General features: G+C 40.2%; 1 protein-coding gene across 1 annotated transcript; it reads right to left on the bottom strand.

Moving 5' to 3' along the window:
* Positions 1–8,310: 8,310 nt before the first annotated feature.
* Positions 8,311–20,387, bottom strand: LOC145447784 (BOS complex subunit ncln-like). The gene is made up of 13 exons (XM_080326055.1): positions 20,134–20,387; positions 19,523–19,707; positions 18,842–18,940; positions 18,642–18,779; positions 18,503–18,580; positions 14,435–14,538; positions 13,429–13,672; positions 10,857–11,000; positions 10,616–10,732; positions 9,729–9,827; positions 9,007–9,104; positions 8,810–8,942; positions 8,311–8,621 (listed from the first exon to the last, which is right to left on the bottom strand). Exons 1-13 carry the CDS (start codon positions 20,372–20,374, stop codon positions 8,556–8,558), a joined length of 1,746 nt encoding a protein of 581 aa, XP_080182181.1. The 5' UTR covers positions 20,375–20,387; the 3' UTR covers positions 8,311–8,555.
* Between the last annotated feature and the right edge of the window lie 700 nt (positions 20,388–21,087).

Genomic DNA, 21,087 nt, shown 5'->3' with positions numbered 1-21,087 from the left:
CCAGAGCGCATAACGTCATGCTATGGGCGAGGAATTTGAGAAGTGAAGTTGATCAAATTATATCAGTTAAAGAATTTCCCCGCCGCTGAGGTTATTATCCCGGTTTGTTGGAACTATAATTGAACTGCGGGTGACTGCTAGTAGAACTATTGAGGGATATTGCTAACCTCACTCGTGTTATAGCTATTAGAACAGTGGTTCCCAAATGGTGGGGAATTCCCCACTGGTGGGGAATTCAATGGTTTCATGGTAGGGAATAGACGCATTTGCTAAAAATTATATACAGGACAATCTATACATATTCACGGAGACACATGCGCAATTGCCATTACCAGTTAACTTCTCTGGAACGTTGGTATCGTAAATTATATTGCCTGTTGTTCAAAAAACCGCATTTTTAACTCTTTAGGGCCAATGATGGCATCACAAACGCATCTAGCACGACTAGTTTGACGTCAAATAACGCTTTCTCGAAATTTTGAGCGTTACTGGTATCGGTTCACAATACGTTTTATGTTGCAGTTATGGGCGATTGTCTTGCGTACTGGTGTGGTTGTGTGTCTTGTGTAGTCTAACCAGCAATTATCTGCTTTGTGATGACAAAAGAGTTGGGTAGTGGGGAACAGGACCGTAACTGCCGCACCCCAAACCGCCCAATGGGCTAGGGGGCGAGCTCGAAGGGGCCCAAAATTATTTCGTGAATTAACATAAATTAACGTATTTCTTTGAAATTTATACCACTTTTTCAAAAAAAATTCGCTCTGGGTGCGCGATTTAATATTGCCGTATATTCGATTATTGGATGCGCGCTTCCCCCACGAATATACGTATCATTTATAGAAATGGAGACTTTGGCGTCGGTCATTACTGCGCCACGACGCACGAATGCATATGAAGTTATAGTGCATGTAACATGCAGCTCCGGCAATTGTGCCAGAACGATCAACAACGAGAAGACCTTGGCCGAGAAGGAATACTGTTGAGGCGACCCAAAACTACGATATATATACAAATACAATATACATATATTTTTAATTGGCTAAATGGCTGGCGCTGAATGTTCCTGTCCTAGTGATCAGAACCCACAGGATAAATGCCATCCCGCAAGGAAAAATTTGTTGCCAGTAATGCAATACCAATTTGAAATCGTGTGTGCCTTTTAGTTTTGGCGATTTCCATATCTTTTGACATAGCAGATATAGGAGGTCCGAAATAGCATATAATGTAACGAAGTCAATATACCAGCGGGTCCACCCGAAGATGTTCAATTCTTATTTAGAGGTCCTACCTTTTTCAACACACCTCACTCAGCTCTACTGGTAAATCCGATTACGTGAGCAGAGAGGGTATAAAAAATTGATAGCAAAATATATGCAACTCCCGATCATATTGACCGATTTAAACACGAATTATATAAATTTTTCGTGCTTCGCGCGTTTAGTCACAGTCAGGTGACGCACTAAACAGCAGACCAAATGTAGCTGATAAATTGCAGGGAAAAAGCGTACAGGCTCAGCTGGGCTAAGGGTTTATGGGGGCCCAAGATCAACGTTTTTTTTTTGGCGGGGCTGATAAAGAGCTGTTACGGTCGAGGTGGGGAATGAAGGCTCGGAATATATCTGAAGTGGGGAATGAAGACAAAAAGGTTGGGAACCACTGTATTAGAAGAATGTCAATTAAGCGGATGATATCAGCGGTTCATTTCTGAATATTTTAGTTCATTTTTTAAAATGTTAACTAATGCGAATCGGGTAAACAATAAGGTATATATCATAGATCAGTCGTAGCGTCATTCAAACCGTCACCAACTATAGCGCAAAGTTGGCGTCTGGTCCTTAGTATGAAGATTAAAGTGTTGGGAGCATAGAAACCAATAGCACGGTTATATTTCCTTCCGGGAAAATTGCAACTGACTGGTAGGCGGTAGTGCTATGCAGGGCCGAAACAACACTTCGTCACCCCCCAAAAAACGTTGGTCTTGGGCGCCCATAAGATTATAAGGCAAACTTATACGTAGAAGAAAATTGCGTAAACCTTCAATGATTATTGCAAACAGAGATGCCACTGGGTTATTTCGGAAAAACTCAGATATGGAGGCCAAATAAACCCAGAAAAACCCAGATCCTATATTTCACTCAAAATTATATAGAATAGCTGTGAAACTGGGACCTGACAGTCATCGTACGATCATAAAGTCAAAGGAGCCTTTATTTCTGAATTTCTAACAGTTCATATTATACATTTTGCTCGATTAAAACGGCAAATCCCACAAAAAAGTATGCTGTTTTCCTCTCAACGCATTGCTATGAAACAACTGGTGCCGGTGCGCCGCTTCAATAGTTAATATTGTATTAATTATATCATTGCGCTCAGAAAGTTCGCAAGAATGCCATCAATTCCCTCTTTCTGAGGTTGATTTTCGTATATTTTCAGTGACCCAGATTGAATGTAACTTTCAATTGATTAATCCGGGGAAAATCACTTTTATCTGAGATAATGACACGTACGCATGTTTAGTCGAAAAAATAACTGCCAAGTCATGAAATTCAGGGTGTATTCTAATTTCTAATGTGCTGATAACCAACGCATCCACTGAATAACTTGCTGGGACTGGTGTGTCCTTGTTGGAACTAAATAGAATCAGATAACAATCATCACCTGGTCTCCCCAACCCATGTGCATACCATAAATAAAACTACATGTTATTCATCGCTACACTACGAATTTGTTGGAGTGATACTAGCATTGAAGTCCTAAATCGATTCAAATTATTAGACAGTGTTTCGAATAAGTTGCCCTACGAACATGACTTTCTTCGGCCCGTAAGTTACTGTTCAATGAAGCTCCGTCACATCACGCGGATGCCTCTCATTTTAGTACAGTATTGAATCAGTCTCTCAAGACTATGTCGTTGCAATAACAGCAAAATTCATCGACAATGACGAACTGCAGTACGTGCATTTTACGACATTACGATCATACTAAACTAATAATTAATTTTCGAGCGTAAAACTGACCTGACGAACATGAAGTAGAAAAATACCCACATTCCAAGGATAAAAATCCAGAAACCCAGATGATGCTAAAAACTCAGATCTGGGTGGAAATACCCAGGAGTGACATGTCTGATTGCAAAATCCTCTGTGACTCACCTGGTTATTGCCTTTAAGCTGTTACGTAACAAAGTTAAATTTCGCACTCCTTGGCGATTTTGAGGGCGACAGCATTCGATTAATACCAGGTACCACAAATACTGAGCCGTTTATGATGAATTGTGCTATCATAGGTGGGGCATGGTGCGTCTGTTCATACCATCTTTCCTTTCGCGCTATCGTTGTTTGTGGTATTCAAAGTATTTGTCGACTATTATGGTCATTTACACCAGGCCAATTTTTTTGCAGGCCCTCTTGTTGGCTTTTTATGAGACACCGCTTACGTGGATGTGATGGCGAGGAGGAGCCTAGATAAACCTCCAACACTTACGTAGGAATTGTGGAGTCGACCTCGGTCAGACTAGAACCCGCAACGCATTGGTGTTGCAGCTGTGGATTACACCACTTTACGACATCTTGCCACGCACACTTCATCCAAAACGCATTAAATAATGGTACCGCTCCAAATCATATAGGTAGCCTACGTACGTTTGTGGCATAAAAAACAGCCACATTAGAAGCCGAATTTATCGATCAATGGCTGGAGACAGACTTGGACAACTAGAAAATTTTCAGCTTTTCTGAATTAGATTAGAATTAGAATTAGAGCTCCACAGTTTTTTTCAAATTAGATTAGAATTAGAATTATAGCTACACAGTTTTTCCAAATTAGATTAGAATTAGAATTAGAGCTACACAGCTTTTTTTAAAAATTAGATTAGAATTAGAGCTACTAAGCTTTTTCCAATTTAGATTAGAATTAGAATTAGAGCTACTTATTTCGCAAAAACTCGGAAATTGAATGAAATTGTATATGGAAAATGAATGCAGCAAAATTCAGTTCATATCAAATCACAGTGCGTGGTGCAAAAGGCCGTCAGGCGATATTTTTATTTAATAAACAACAACAACAACAGTGCATTCCCATAACCATGAGAATGGTTAACTTCTGTACACCAAGCTTGACTCGATTTTTACTATACTTTATTAAAATATTACTTCTTTTATGGTAACCGTGGGCATCGCCCATGTTGGTCAGAACGGCGATGTACTAATGTAAAGTTTTAAAAACTAGAATGTTGTTCGCAGACTACAAGCTACTCGTAGCAGGCTAATATTCGTCATAATATCTACTATGACTGCACGGTGTAAGGCGATAGCGGTTTGACACTGGATTTCCCTGCGCAAGAGGGATATTCCTGTTATCTCACTGCAATAGTGCAATATGCCTCGGACAAAGAGGCATTTTCAGGAAAACAATAATTAGATTAGAACTAGAATTAGAGAATAGGCCTACGGACATTTCACAAATTAGATTAGAATCAGAGTTAGAGCATAAGAACATTTCACAAATTAGATTAGAATTAGAGCATGGAAACATTTCACAAATTAGATTAGAATTAGATTACTGGCATTTCGCTCTAATTTAGTGAAATTAGACAACTAGAATTATCTAGTTGTCCAAGTCTGCACTCTAGGCTCCTGAAAAAACACAAGATAATGTCGTGAAAAAACACTATAGATTGGCGAAAAAAACACTAGATTAGTAAATAGCAGGAGAAATTCGCCGTTGCCAAGTAATCAGGATGACCAAGGTACAAATCCATAGATAGAAGTGTTCCACGCATGAATTCGATACATATGCATAATATACTGCATGATTATTCAAAGAAAATTAATGAAACGAATTGATATACTGCATGATTATTCAAAGAAAATTAATGAAACGAATTGATATACTGCATGATTATTCAATGAAAATTAATGAAACGAATTCAACACAGTAAGAAAAATGAAATATAGTCGCTTTCGAATTGTACGGCATTATAAAAATTATCTTTCGATTGTACACCATCCATCAAACATAAGTATCTTTTGTGTGGCATCTTGCTCACTACCGTACATCTTCAATCAAACAATGGGGACGTGTCCATATACAGCAGGGCTGTGGAGTCGGTAAATTTTACCACCGACTCCGGCTCCGACTCCACACATTTTCAATATACCGACTCCGACGTCTTTAAACGTACCGACTCCGACTCCTGGGTCTTTAAACGTACCGACTCCGACTCTCGACTCCGACTCCGACTCCAGCATTATTACCAATTTACCTCGAAAATTATCTGCCACATTGTCGGTTGAATGACTATCATACAGCCATTAAACATATGCAAACATATGATTAACTGTGGCATGCTGAATTGTTTCATTGTGGCACAGCTCGAATTATCCACTATGCAATTAACATGAAATAAAGATTTGCTAAATATCCTTCCTTATTCAAGTTTTTATAACATGGACTCTCTAATATCCTGCAATGTATGAATCATTCATATATGGCAGATATCCAATCCTGTATAATAAAAATGTAGATAAAAAATCCAAGTGTAGCTCTTGTGTATGACTCAGCAACTAATAAAGAAATTGAACTTACTCATTTTGTCATTACACACTATCCTGATTACAAGCACAAACACTCTTACTACTAATAATAGACATTGGTCATAAATGGAATTTAGTTAAGTAGTCAAAGACCATAGCCTATGTCTAGTCTACATGTACTTAATCAAGTACTCAAGGATTGGGACTTGCAGTCCTTCGTAATCATTTGTTCGACCCAAACAGCTAAGCTACACTACAAATATTTTTAATTTTGTCAAATGGGAAGCATCGTTTGGTCATATTTACATATTTTTACAATTTTACAAAACCAGCCGATGCATTTTCTCTGTCACAGTATCATGGTATAATTCCAAAAATTGCATCAATTTTGACTGCATCGCGAAAAAGCATCTTGCGATTTTCTTCCTCTCTGCAACTGAGTTGTAATTTGCAAGTAATGTCTTTTATCTATATCAGGGGTGGGCAAGTTTTCGGCGAAAGGGACACCTGAGATTTACGAACCATTGCGCGGGCAACGGAATGTTGATAACCTTTTTTTAGTCGTCGATAGGAGCGAACCGAATTATGAAACATTGCAAACAAGACTTATATTACTACGCTCTAAAATTGATAACATTATGTCTTCCAACTGTGCAGTGCGCAATCAGGCCCTGGTCGCGCGAAGCGCGAAATTTTTTTGCAAGATAACTACTGAATTAGGCTATAGCTATCTATATCAATAAATATATCGCTAACATACATTGGGGGTCGCATCTGTATACCACTGGGCTCATTTGGCAAGGACAGGATTATTCGACGTTTAGACATAGCAAAATCGACGGTATCAGTGAACATGCCTCTATCATTTTGTGCAAATGTTTTGTCGACGATCTCGCTGCGAGTGCACAAGCGAAGCCGTATCTCCTAATTGCGAATATAGTTAGACTCAATTCTGTGAATAATATCTATTTATAATTTTCAAAAGGGGGCTCAAATACTGAATGCAAGAAATCTAGTGACAATGAATCATACGAAGTACCGAGAAAAATTTCAAGTCAAATAAATCTCCTATGAAATATTCTACTTCATGGTCATATACGAAGATCTGGGATAAATGTGGCTGACCCCTGGTTACGTCAATGCCTCAGAACTGTTGTTTTAGTCATCATCAAATTTCTCGGTCATGCTAATCAAATTTTGGTTGGCCTTGCAATTGTACCTGATGTCATAAATAATTTCGAGAATTACCTCGCAGGCCACACCTAACCTTCTCGTGTGCCAAATTTGGCCTGCGTGCCACGGGCTGGCCGCAGCTGATCTGTATGGTTAATAATAACAGTGATTGGTGGTACATAAAAATTATATTGAAAATTCTTTGAAAGCAAATATTTTCATGATAGAGAAGTTGGAGTCGGAGTCGGAGTCGAAATCATGGTCATTCTCACAAACTCCGACTCCGACTCCAGTCAGTATTTTCCCACCGACGCCGACTCCAGCTATTACAGTTTTCACGACTCCGACTCCATCAAGCGAAAATTACCCCGACTCCGACTCCACCGACTCCGACTCCACAGCCCTGATATACAGTGCAGCGTACGTCATTTCCACGCATGCAGTGGAATGTGGCAAGGCCAAGAGATTCGTCATGAGCTTCCCCAGTAAAGGGAATTTTGATTCACCGAATCCATTGTGCTCGGATTTCATTTTTTGTAAAAATTCTGTTGGAGGGCATTGACTGATGACCTGCAGCTCATTTTGCGAATTTGCCAAAGCAGCCCGATTCTTCCGACAAATCATCGAGTTTGTCAAATAATATCACAGAGGGAAATTGCACAGCTAGAGGAATGATTGATTTTACTTCTCTTTGTGTTGATAAGACTGTTAACGGATTCAATACTCTCAAGTACGAAACTATGCTGTCCTCGGCAAATGAAAATCTTGCCGAATCTGCAGAGCGAGTTCAACAAGAAACGACAGACCATCAGAGCGAAATCGCTCTTCATTTTTTCCGAGACTTTCGCTCACAAGTACGGAGTTACAGCGCACCCTGTTGCGTAATAATTGCTTGTTACTGCACGACCATATAGAATTGTTGAAAACGAACGCTGCCAGAGACACCAAACCGCCTTATTAGCGATAAATTTAGCGTACCATTTAGTAGTCTAATGTTAGAATATTCCTTGTTCGCATAATTGCAGAACAACACTAGATTAGCAAGATTGTGCGAAAAAAAAACACTAGAACATTAGGGCGACCGAAAAAACACTAGATCTAGTGTTAAAACACTACGAGTGGCACCACTGGATGCAACAACCAATCGATCTCCGGTAAAAACTCGAAAAACCATGATTCAAATCTTCATAAAAATCGCCACTGAAACGAGATATATTTCAGCAATGAATGTGCAAATTCCCTGATTTTGCGGGTAAAAATTTAGATATTCAAGAATACCAGTAATTGTTGGTACTGTAGTTTCTGAAGATTTTCACAAGTCATACTAACGAGAGGCGAAGCACTGCCTGACCCGACCGCACGTCACTGCCTCACATACTGAAATATACCAAGCACCTTCGTCCAATACCGTAAGCGAAGATTGTGTGCAAGTGCAAGAGCAGCTACATCCCTCAACACAACAGAGCCCATCAGTTCCAAGTAATGCTTGTAGAGAACGTCCTCCTAACAACATGTGGTTTGTAAGCTCCTTTATGACGCTAAGACCTGGTCTTCACAATAATCTCCCTTCTCAACAACAGCAACAAACACTGACAAGCACAAGTACGACAAAGCAGAATGCTTAAATTAATGCAACCATCGCTCGAACATTTGGAAACAATTGATATGATTAAGATTGGAAAATTAAAATCTCTGTCCGCATCTGGTATTATTTGTTCGTACCGACAGTATTCAAAGAAGGCGGACGATGTCTCAGGTACGGTAGACGACGTGAAAGCAAAGGTGGTAGGTGAAGCCATCCGCAACCCAACCCTGGCGAGTAACCGATCGCAACGCCAGACAACAACATCAAGCGGTCTTGATCTTTCGGAAATTGCTAATTCGTAACGCAAACGCTTTGAGGTAGGTGAATTTCTGTTGACAAGAATAAACAGCGTTACCATCGTGAAATTTTAGTAGGAGACATTCAGAGCATCGCATTTAAGACTGCGCATCAACGTTTGTAAACGCTTGCTAGTGTAGAATTCAATTGGTCAGAACCAGGACAGGAGAGCTGGAGTCTTAGTTTGAGTCGTCTACCATTGGAATCTAATCGTACTCACCAAGACGACAAAGTAGATCGCCGATACGTATCCCGTTATTAACATGCTGAGATAAAGGTCGAACACAGCCGATCGTACAACAGACGCACTCATGGTACGCATCAAACCGTCATACAGTATTAATTCAGGATCCCTGTTGAAAAAGCAAATAGGCGAATCAGTGACATCATCGTGGTACAAAATATACCAAGACTTACGTTTTATCGGCACGGAAGACCACTTTTTCAACGTTCATAAGGTGCTTCTGCATAGTAGATTCGAGAGAGGACACCAGCGGATGCTTTTCGTGCATGTCCTGACAATGCGAACAAAGACGAGTTGCAAATGTCACTTATTAATTTGGTATAACCAGAGGTGGTCACAATTTAATCAGTGATGGTACTTATTAAATTACAAGTAGAAGTAACTACTTGATTACAAGTAAAATGCAATGCTTCAAGTGCAAGTAGAAAATATAGCTCTGCAAAGTAATCAAGTAAGTAGTGTCTAGGAGTCGTCCACTACAGTTAACACACTTAGGAATATGTGATAGATGATAGATGAAATATGAAGTCTAATAGAACACGAAAACAAATTGAAAATTGAAATTTTTTCAATCTCATGGGTAGTTTGACTCCTTACTAAGGTGGCTGCTTTTGAAATTGCAAGACGCATCGTTGCGACTGATGTAAAATTACTAGTGACTCCGCAATCGGGTGCAATTTTTGAAAATATGTTCAGGTAGATGGCAATACGGGTGGTATTTCACAGATTCTATCACAATTCCACTCATAAAGTGATGCAAACATACTCTGAAACTTTATTTCTACTATACAAAACAGAAGTGCAAAATGCAAGTAGTCCAAGGGAATAACCACTTGGGTAAGTCTGTAAAACAAAACCACCCTACTGACCACCTACGAGTAACTGCGATAATAACCTGCTCTGGACGGGGTTGTGAGGTAAGATAGTCCAACCAGGACGAGACGTACTCCTTGTGTACGCCAAACTCTCCGCTGGATATCGGCGAGTCTGCGTTCTGTAACGGAAAAGGCAACTTTCAATAGAGTACAGAATATATGGATAAGATAAAAACAAGCCCAGTCCCTGTGTGCTACAATCCTGCACAAGATAGTGAATGGATGATAATTGACAGTATAATATTTGAGGAGTTTACAAGATATTAGATGTAAAACACACTGTTGGAAAAACACTGTATTAGTCAGCAGTTCTCAACAGCTGGTCAAAGTGAACTTTACTGTCGGTTCATCAAATAAACCGTATTACAATTTTACGTCAGTTGTAAAAAGCAAGAAAAGCAAGAAGGTAGACACTTCTCTATTAATTACGGAAAGAAAACATCAAATTTTAAATAAATTACTAAATTTGGAACAAAATTTTCTGCAGGATGTCATAATATAGAGTTCGTGGCCTACATTGGATTTAGTTAAATCACAATGCCGCCAGTGCCGTGCCAAATTATTTAAAAGAGCCTACAATTGGTTTAATAACGCTAGTATATGAAAGTTACAAAGACTTCTGAACAAAATTTGTTGAATTTTGACTGCACAATTTAGCAGTATAGTGAAGGCTAGCAAAAAGCATATCTCAGTTCTTTCCAAAGATACTGAACGATCAAAATAAAGTTGTTGCTTATACACCACATCACAATCCCGTCAAATTTGGTTTGGTAGGTGAAGTACCATCAAAAAGCTTTGCTACACAAAAAAGTCAATGGAGGGCATTACGAAACTGAATTGCAGATAGGCATCACTTCCTGTTTTGTTCCGCAAAACAGCCAGTGATTAAAATCAAGACAGCACTCACGTTCTGTATGTCATAAATGTAACGCATCACAGCTTCATTAACAACCTTTATATTTTGCACCAGTGTTTCGTCACCGACTGTATTACGTTGATCTAACACTGAAAACCTGGAGTTACCCTGAAAAAACAAAAAGCATTCAACTGCACATGGAAGACATATATTCAATATAACTAATATGCAAGTTGCCATTTTGACAACTCAGATCTGTAAAGAAATGCAGGCATTGCAAATCAAAACTCACGTCATGGCTATCGAACGATGACAAAGTGACGGCCGGTAGTTTCCTGATGGAGAAACGCTCGTGCTCCCAAGCCAAAGTATCGGCCGACAATTTGATCTTCTTATGCACCATGCTCATATTTCTGTTTCCCATCAGTTCGGAAGCCTGCAACGAACGTGTGGCCAAATATTGATCGATTGAATTGTGCCGGCTGAATACTGCACCGTACTGTACATTACTAGAGCCTGACTGGCGACTAATATCAGAATTTTGAGCCGTTACGGATACAACATATTTGTGCTGGTAAATTCGATATTAAAACATGATATAATGTACGATGATGATATGATGTACTAGCACTTATAAACCTCATGTATTTACAATCGAACTCCAGTTGAGCAGGAAACTAGCAGGGAGATGTGGTACCAATGGACCAAAAATTGCAAACTGGTATTATTATTACACTGATTTGGAATGTTCAAGACCAGTGGTTCCCAACCTTTTTCATCCCGTGCCTCCCTTGGCCGAAATTTAAGCCAAAATCCCCCCCTTAGGATAAATCCACCCGAAGATTAAAAAAAGTCAGTTTTACCGCGCAAACACCTGTTGACTGAGAGAATAAGACGGGCGGCACCAAGTATTAGTTTCTAGCAGTGCTGTAATAACACTTTGTGAACCTCCAAAAACAATGGTCTTGGTCCCAATCAAACAAATTCTGGAAGGCTTGACTCAACAGACCCCACACTTCCGTTTGTGTTTTTGGCTTACCATGCACCAATGGCTATCATAACTGCTGTGACAAATCAATATCCATTAATTTACTGGTCTCGCAATTTTTTCTCAAGTTTGCACATGCATTTGGCCAATAATATTGGCACTTTCATATTTAGCAGGGTTGACCAGACTCGAGTCTGACTCGAGTCACCATTCTTTGATGACTCGACTTGACTCGAGTAATTTTCTCAAAATACCGAAACGACTCGACTCAAGACAATCAGGCTATTGACTCGACTTGGACTCGAGTCATTGTGCATGACTCGAGCCAAGCCATATGACTCGAGACTGTAAAACGGCCGAGACCGACATTTCATTGTAATTTTGAAGAACAGTAAGTGACCACCAAGTTGGAATTTCGTCTATTGATACTGGTACTTGACAATGCGACAAGAAACTGCTCAAGGGGAGGAAAATTAGTATATCATAAATCCAAATCATTCAATATCACCAAACAATGTTGACTTGAGTGTGAGTTGGACTCGAAATCGAGTCATAATACCATGACTCGGACTCGACCCTCTGCTCGGTGACTTGGACTTGAGTCACTGGTGAATGGAAAATAACTCGACTTGACTCGAGTCAAAACTATGAAAGTGAACTTGACTTGTGACTCGGAACCTCACGACTTGGTCACAGCCCTGATACATGATATACACATGATCCGATTCCCTGCCGGAGCTCATTGAAATCTAGGACACCCATTAAGTTTCGGCAACATTGCAGCAAGTTTAACATGTCTTTTTTTCGGGTAGCTGTTTACTAAAAATAAAGCAAGGCTAGCGATCTCTTTGACTTGAATCGATGACGTTGTAATATTTTGTCACTGTCTGAAAATGTTGACTTGAAAATCGGGGGAATTGTATGTGAAAAATAGATTTCAAATAGCATTTGAACATACTTTCAGCAAACAAAAACAAGCCATAAGGAGCATGTGTTCGGATATAACTGATTGACTTCACGACAGTTCGGATATGAGCAATTTGGGAAATCCGTTTCAATTCTAACGTGGAATTCCTCCCTAAAAATTGCAAAATTCCACCTAAGGGGGGAATTCCTCCCCGGTTGGGAACCACTGTTCAAGACAATCAGCTGATAATCCAGAGCTGCTATTAAATGATTTCTAGAGATCCCAGGATTATAGAAGGTTTAATCCTGAGATCAGAATCTCAGGATTCCGGGATCCCAGCCCTACTAGTCAATATATCAGCCGGGCTCTAGCAGTGGAGTACATTGTGACTGTTCCAAATCAGAGAAAAGGAGAATTATAGTTTTTTTTACTCTGCGACAGGGTTGTAACCAAGTCGCAAGGCTCCAAGTCACAGGTCAATCTCACTTTTATCGTTTTGACTCGAGTCATTTCCAATTCACCACCTAGTCCCAAGTCAGCGAGCAGAGAGTCGAGTCCGAATCATGGCATTATGACTCGAGTTCGAGTCATTGTGTTGACTGCTCAGTGCTCAGTTTCCAGTTAAAGTCTTGTTAAACACACTTTTTAAAACTCTGTTTGGTGAAATCGAATGGTTCGCATTTATAGCATATTAATTTTCCACACTTTACCAGTGCCAGTACAAATAGACGAAATCCCAATAGCGTGGTTATTTTATTATTCTTTTCGAAATTACAATGAAATGTCGATCTTTGAGTCTTATGACTTGATTCGAGTCATGTGCAATTACTCGAGTCCAAGTCAAGTCAATACACAGATTCACTCGAGTCGATTCATTTCCGTATTTTGAGAAAATGAGTAGAGTCATCAGAAAATCGTGACTCGAGTCATTATAACCCTGCTCTCCGACTGTAAATGTGGAATAGTTACCTTTTTCAATTGAGTGTACATCCTGTCGGAGTTCGATCCTTCCCGGGGCGGTTTCGAAACGTGCATGTGCAAATTCCCGCTGCGTCCTCCCAGCGAGTCGAGGCACAGAACCACGTCGACCGAGCTGAGCTTGGTGGTGATTTCGTTTGACGTGGCGGGGTTATCGAGGGCGTCATCGATCCAACGTCTCGTCCCCTGGTAATTGAACTTGCCTCCGCCGGAGAGAAGGAACAATATGTTGTACCTGCGGACGTCGCAAGCATTGAGAGATATCTCAGACACACAGTTCTACCGGCAATTCATACCAACGCCAGAGTAAGCCTAGGACTAACGCGAGACCTTGCATATGTGACATCTAAAATCAAGGCTGGATATTTTCGATAGTGCTAGCAGTAGCACGAGAGCTCAGCAATTAGCAGTTATCCAACAGCATCGTGAATATTCGCATATTTGACAGACAAAATCAAACATTATAATCCGATGACAACACACAGTGTAGGCTAATTCACGAAGTGTTGGTCGATTGATTCATTCATGGTTCTCAAGTGGTCAATAATGTAAAATGATAAAACACCCCAAATCTTACGGCGTCCATACAGCATAGCCCAAAGAAAGACCCGATGAAAGAATGAAGGAAGAGAATGAAAAGGCAAGGAAGTGTCAAAAGATGGCCGAAAGATCGATATCAAACACTGTTACAATGTGCATTAATACTAGTACAAGTATGCCAAGGGGGAATTCATTTGGAAAATCATCATACATATATGTTACGTCGCATTCTACATCATGTGTCTTGAGCAGATGAACATAAGAGAAGTGTGAGAGTGATAAGGTTGTAAGTCATTATATTTGAAAAGTGATAATTGATTTAACACTTGTGACGGACGAATACTTGAATAAGTTTTGAGCCGTGACACATCAATTTTTTGATACATGTTATGGATGCGAGTGCGTACAAGGGTAACGTAAATTCACTATCGTTTTTCAACATAATTATTTCTCTGACCTGGGATGAGTCCGGGAATTGCTGTACAGCTTACTGAAGATCCTCGCCAGCTCCAGAACAGCAACAACACCGGACGCGTCAGAATTAGCGCCGTAAGACAAATACTGCAAAAAGAGGTAATATTTTAACCACGACACAACGTGTCCGGCATGCACGATGCCAAAGTCGGTCAGTACCGGAGTACTTCTACTTTTTCAGAGTCTGAATTAAGTTTTGCCTCCTTGCACTATCTACTCAAGCGAGCATACTTTACAGACTACTTCTACTAGAAGTATTTCAGGCAAAATTACTTAAATTTCACACTTTAAATTTTGAGAAGTAAAAAGTAGTTGTGCGATGGTTTTTCATCGCTTACTCCCATTTTTCGCTCAATAACTTATCATGCAAAACTGCTTACTCGGGCAGGAAATAGCCGCTGTATCACGATAACTGAATACATTTTCAAAGGCTAGGCCTACAGTTGTTTGTAGTGTCACCAGTCATTTTGCATTAGTCGCTAGACGCATCTCGCAATTTCGAAAGTAGCCACCTCAGATTATCCGGTAAAAGTAAACAATCCCGTTTTTCAGATCTTTCGTTTTCTCCTTGTACTCGAATTGGTTACCGTACACCGGGGTAACTTTGGACACTAAGCAGTAAAAGATTGAAATGGTTATTGATGGAAAAGGGTTGCCGCTCGATGTTCAATTCTTTTTCATGAGGCAACAGTACCACAAGTAGTCTCAATAAAAGGTTGATTCATTTCACTACCAGATAAACTTGACCCAACATTGATAAATTAATGGCGGGGGTCAATTTCATGAAAATTGATGGCCATTCAACTTCTTACAACCAAACATAGATAGCATGTGATTCATAGATTCAAAACTTGTCAGCAGATACGTCTACGTCAGTGATTCCCAAGCGCGGCCCCGAGGGCCGCATGCGGCCCCCAGATGGCCTTCTTGCGGCCCCCAGATGGCCTTCTTGCGGCCCGCAAAATATATTAGGAAATCGATTTATGACAAGAAATAAAATTTATATTTATAAAATGCTCTTGCTTGGCTTGGCCTCTGTAGTTTTTAATTATAGAATTGCAGGAAAGTTGTCAGTATAGACTGCTAACGTTACGTCACTGCTGTTTCAATGCAACGTGCCCTAACTTTCCAGATGAACGAGCAGTAGCTATGGATATAAATAGGTATTGATAACTTTCAAAACCGGAGGAAAATCCTGAAAAAATGGTAAATTTTTCCGACTTCGTGGTCGCCTGACCAGAAAAGAAAAATGGGCTCAACTCCCGGAAAATACAGTTTTCTTTCATATTAACAGGTGGTTGACTGAAAAAAAAAGGTCAACTTTCCGGTCCAGCTCCCGAAATAGCCATCGTAGCGTTCCTACAGTGCTGACTTAATGTATATCAGTCGAATTTGGCCCTATATGTAACCAAAATCCAAAAGTAGACAAAATCTCAAAAAAGAAGACATTTGGGCGTCCTCCGAGGACACTTTAAAAAAAATCAAAAAAGAGGATAAATCATCTTAAAAGAGGACGTATGGTAACCCTATGATAACTAGATGTGCACCACCTGACTCACGGTTGAATACGCCGAGATGCATACTGCTTAGCCGGCTAAAAGCAGCATAATTGGTAGTCCTATAGTCAGGGCCTTAACTGCCGCACCCCAAACCCCCCAATTGAGGGGGGCCGAGCTCGAAGGGGGCCCAAAATTATTTCGTGAATTAGCATAAATTATAGAGTATTTTTTGAAACTTTGTGCAATTTTTCAAAAATTTTTCGTGCTATGCTCGATTTTAATTCGCCACATATCTTGATTATTGGGTACTCTTCCCCGAGAAAAAAGACGCAAGATTTATAGAAATGGTCATTTCAGCGTTGGCCATGACCGCACCACAACGCGCCAAGACATATGAAGTTTTAGGCCATGTAACATGTGACTCCAAGAAGTGTGTCAGACCGATCGGCAGCGAGAAAGCCTTGGCCGTAAAGAACTACTTTTATGCTGACCAAAAACTTCGAAATAGCAAAAACCTCGTTATATATACAAAATACATATAGGTTCATTTGTCCATATAGGCGCCTAAATGACTGGCGCCGAATGTTTTCGTCTTGGCAATCTGAACCTCACAAGACAAATACCATCCCGCAGGAAAGATAATTATATGCCAGTGAAGAAATACCAATCTGAAATCGTGTGATCTTTCAGTTTAGTATAGGTTTGGGCAATTCTACATTTTTGATGTAGCAGACAGGATGTCACGAAATAACATGAAACATGTATAAAGAAGTCATACCTAGGGGTCCGCCCGCCCGAAGATGTTTAATTTTACGGGGTCTGCAGTTTCAAAGACACCTCTCACTCAGCTCTACCGGTAAATCTGATTACGTGGGCAAAGAGGACAACCATGCAATTCCCGATCTTATTGACCGATTTTATCATGAATTTTCGAAATATTCGCGCGTCGCGCTGTCTCACTAAACAGTACAACTTTAATTTCGTAGCAAAATCAAACAACGTGATGCGGGGTCAGTTTATCACCCTCTGGGAGCCTGGGGTCCTGACGAAGTGCTGTTACGTTCCTGCCAACGGGTATACCCCCGGAGATATTTAATTACTATTGAGGGGGCCTATACCTTTTGAAACACATCTCACTCAGCTCTACCGGTAAATCAGATTACGTGAACAGAGACAGGACGAAAATTGATAGCAATACATGCAATTCCCGATCATACTGATCGATTCAGTCTTGAAACTAAAGAAATTTCTCGCGCTTCGCGCGTTTAGGCGACAAAAGCTGATTAACTCAACGGACACCCAATGCAGCAGATAAGAAGTAAACAGTATACAGTTTTGAAATCTCGCCAGGGCAATAAAACTACTCCAAAATAGCCATGATGACTGTTTTGGGTCCGTTTCATAGCCGTAGTATTCGTGCGGCCCCGACCGTACTCTGAAATTCTAAATTTGGCCCTCACACCGAAAAAGTTTGGGAACCACTGGTCTACGTAGTCTTAATCCATGGAAAAAATCTCGGTGGGCTCACCCTTTGATCAATAAAAGAAAATGTGATATCCGAAGTTGCCCCGTCAAATTTTATCAGAACGGGGTAACTTTGGACAGTGAAAAATGTGATATTTAGAGCTCTGGAAAGTGGCTGCTTTATCTGTGTCAAAGTGTATCGTCAACTATATTCCTTATGACCGGCTTGATGGCTTCTTAAAATGGAATGGGAAGGTTAATAAATTAAGAGTTTGCCAAAATATGAAAAAATGGGTAGGCAATGAGCTGAGAGATTGTAATCGGGTGTAAGCTACTGCAAAGACTCCTAAAGATGCGCCTGCTGAATATGGGATATAGTAAATTAGGCTACTACAAATATGTCCATGAGAGGACATAGGAGAGGGAAAGTGTATCTTTTAAAGAACTGTAATAGATTTGAAATCAGCAATATATCACGGTAACATGCTTAATGTTTGCTATCGATTGCTGACCCTGCCAGTGGGATACCCCTTATCACCATATGTTGTTTATAAGTCCCAATTGGTGAAGGCATGAGGGAAAATTGAGATAAGGGATGAATAAAGGGGCATTAGCCTTCATAACCTACCTAATTTTTTTTTTTTGGGGGGGGGGGAGGATTAGGTAAAAATCATGCAATAGGGTAGACATACTATTTGGTTTCAGTTTTAGCCACTGCTCTCATCAACTCTTACCAAAGAAGCCTCATTTACTAGGTTTCATAAACAATAGAGTGTAAAGACATACAAAAAACTACATTGTCTAAAGTTGCCCCACATGCAGGGGAAACTTTGGACACGGATAATTTACAGAAATCTGGTACTTATTTATGACCATGAACATTTTGGATTAGGTAATTCTAATCTTTGCTCCATGACCCCTAAAAAACACAAAACTTGCCTCCCCTACACCCTAGCATTTCCAAGATACAAAGCGGAATTGTTGAAAATTGTCCGAAGTTACCCCGGTTTACGGTACTTCTACTTGTAATTGGGTGTAAATATATTTCGCTACTTTACTTCTACCAGAGAAGAAATGCAGATACGTACCGGCGCGATCCCATACGAGTCGTAATGAGCGACGATCGCTATGGTCGGAAGTTGATTACCCATACCGGGAAGATAACCCTGAGAAATACACGGCGCATGTACAAAATGCTTACAAACATTTGCGCGCGGTATTTAAAACCTGGATGTTCACAACGCTGTGATCGAGCTGCGGCTTGCTTTGTCCCCCGCTCGTGACCAATTGGTACCCGATGGACGTGGCTGAATTCAGCAGGGCCTCGGCCGCACTAGTTACGTCGTCGGACGTCGATCTTTGAACCTGTGCGTACATTTGCTGGTAATGCCCGATCAAGTATTCGTTACAGTGTGTTTGTATCTTACGTCATACAGCAGGCCTTCCAAGTTTTCGCTGGAATGGGCAAAATACACAGGAACGTTGGTTTGCTCAGTCATCAAGCCCTGCTCCAACGACATGAAATTCTGAAACATATCGGCAAATGCGTCGATGACAGAAAGGGATAGAGAGGTAGAAACACATCAATGCTTTCTTACAGATCACTTCGGCAAATCGAAATTCTACACACAGGCAGATTTATTCATTCGAAGGACATTTACACTAATTTTCACACTCACAGTGGTACAGCCACATGCAAAAGCCGTGGTCAGAGGTGGTCCATAACAAAGCACTCTGTCAAATTACGCAAATATATTTTACCTTCTTGTAGTAGGCTACTTGCCGTATACTCAAGCGAATTTAAGGACTACTTCCCATTTTACTAAACAGATTTCTTTTAAAATATGGTCTATGGTGCCTGAATACACTACAACGGTGCGTCAACGAGGTTCAACAAGAGAGATAAAGGAAAGAAATGGTCACTGCACAAAAGCAAAAATTTACTGCAGTTGGGCAGCAGCGAGTCCTCATCCTTTTCATACCATATATATAAAACAATGACACAAGACACAGCAATAGTAAAGAACAGTAATTATGATGTACTACTCAAATACTATTGATACGATACCATACCGAATGTTCAATATGAAAGCATGACGCAATTTTACCTCCATTTCAGTTTTGGAAGCGTTTTCTGGGATTATGACGAGCAAAGCGCCCATCGCCCTTTCCAAAGCGTCCAGATATTTCTCGTAAGTTAAATCCCTGGCGTGTGCGACCACACATTTTCGGGCTAGTGAGTTCGATGATGAAAGAACGCGAGCTTCCATATTGACCATGGAATTTCTGGAACCTGGAAATGAAAACACATCAGAAACTGCACAAAGGGGTATAGGCTACTCGAAATGGATGAATGTTGATGCTTTGAATTTCAAAGTTAAAATTTCATAGCTCTAATCATGGCACAGCCCATCGATGCTGACGGAAACAGACTTATTACAATGAGCACAATCTCATACTGCACAAGCAGTCAAGCATAATGTCAAGTATCATAAATAATTATATAGCCTAACGACCCATAAACCTTCACATGTTACCAGGTGCTAATGGATAATGATTGCTACATATACATGTAATTTAAGCGAGATTTATTAAGAATGACCTACAATTGGCTAATATTCAAGCATAGAACATTCCAAACAGAGCAACGTCAATGTATTGACGTCAAAAGTTGTGGGTATTCTTTCGGCCTGTATGGAATTCGCATTACTGCACATACCATAGCTTTTGCTCTGAAGATCGTACTGTTGCATTCGGTATACTGTAAATTCTTGAGCGGCGTTAACTGCAGACGGCGTGAATATTATTAACACTGGAACCAACGCGAGGATTGACATCGGAAATACATTCTTGATGGCATCAATTGTTTCTTCAAGCATCCTGATTATGCGAGTATATACTATTTGTAGTTCAACTGTAGGCCTGATCGCAGCCTGTAAAAATAGAACTTGAATAGGCATATGATAAATTTGAAATGTTCAAAATCTACAAATGACGATAACAATTAAAGGCTATAGCTTTGCTTTGAAGGTCAGAAGTTCAACACTTCAAAACTGAAGCTCCTCACTCCGAACATAAGTCACGTTTACTCTCCTGCAAGCTGATAGAATATAGATATGCTACAATCAACTAACCCGGCAAATATAAAGCATCGGCGCGAGATACACAAACTAGACTCTTACGGTAGCCTACAGCAAAATGAAAATGCATGCATAGAAATATAGTTTTCCTGATATTACACATCAACTATATATGCGGAAACTAGAAATTGCCAAATATATATCAGTTCTATTGCCGTCATGTCACCGCCCCGAAAATTTCAATGCCTTCTTTACATTGGATCAATTCAACAGCGCAAAAGTACAACGCATGTGCGTCCTTGTCGTCTATAATCATCATATCGTCAGCAATTCAGCATGAAAACACATCGCTGTATCAAGTACGCAAGTCAAAAATCGTGTAACGGTTTCGACATCAATCCATCAGTCGGCGAGCATTGTCCACATTGTCAAAAAACTCAAAATACAAACGTATACCGTACTCTACTACTAGTCAGCGCATGAGTTTACCGGACCACAATATTGTATAACGACCTCGCCTTGGGTCAAATGCCATCCTTATTTTTGTCGCTTGTTCTTTTATGTTATCTTCTATTACTTCTCATTCTTTCAAT

This window comes from Botryllus schlosseri, chromosome 10, assembly GCF_051294905.1.
Source record: "Botryllus schlosseri isolate E-star chromosome 10, Bs_hap1, whole genome shotgun sequence".
Classification (NCBI taxonomy): Eukaryota; Metazoa; Chordata; class Ascidiacea; order Stolidobranchia; family Styelidae; genus Botryllus; species Botryllus schlosseri.
The sequence above is the reverse complement of the archived record's forward strand: the minus strand, read 5'-3'. Positions and strand labels throughout refer to the sequence as shown.

Excerpts from the sequence above, each read along its gene's own strand:
- LOC145447784 (XM_080326055.1), bottom strand. The coding sequence starts at position 20,374 with ATGCCTATTCAAGTTCTATTTTTACAGGCTGCGATCAGGCCTACAGTT. Across the intron at positions 14,539-18,502 it reads ACTCGTATGGGATCGCGCCG|TATTTGTCTTACGGCGCTAA; the intron begins GTACGTATCTGC and ends CTCTTTTTGCAG. Across the intron at positions 8,622-8,809 it reads CGATCTACTTTGTCGTCTTG|AAATTCACCTACCTCAAAGC; the intron begins GTGAGTACGATT and ends TCTTGTCAACAG.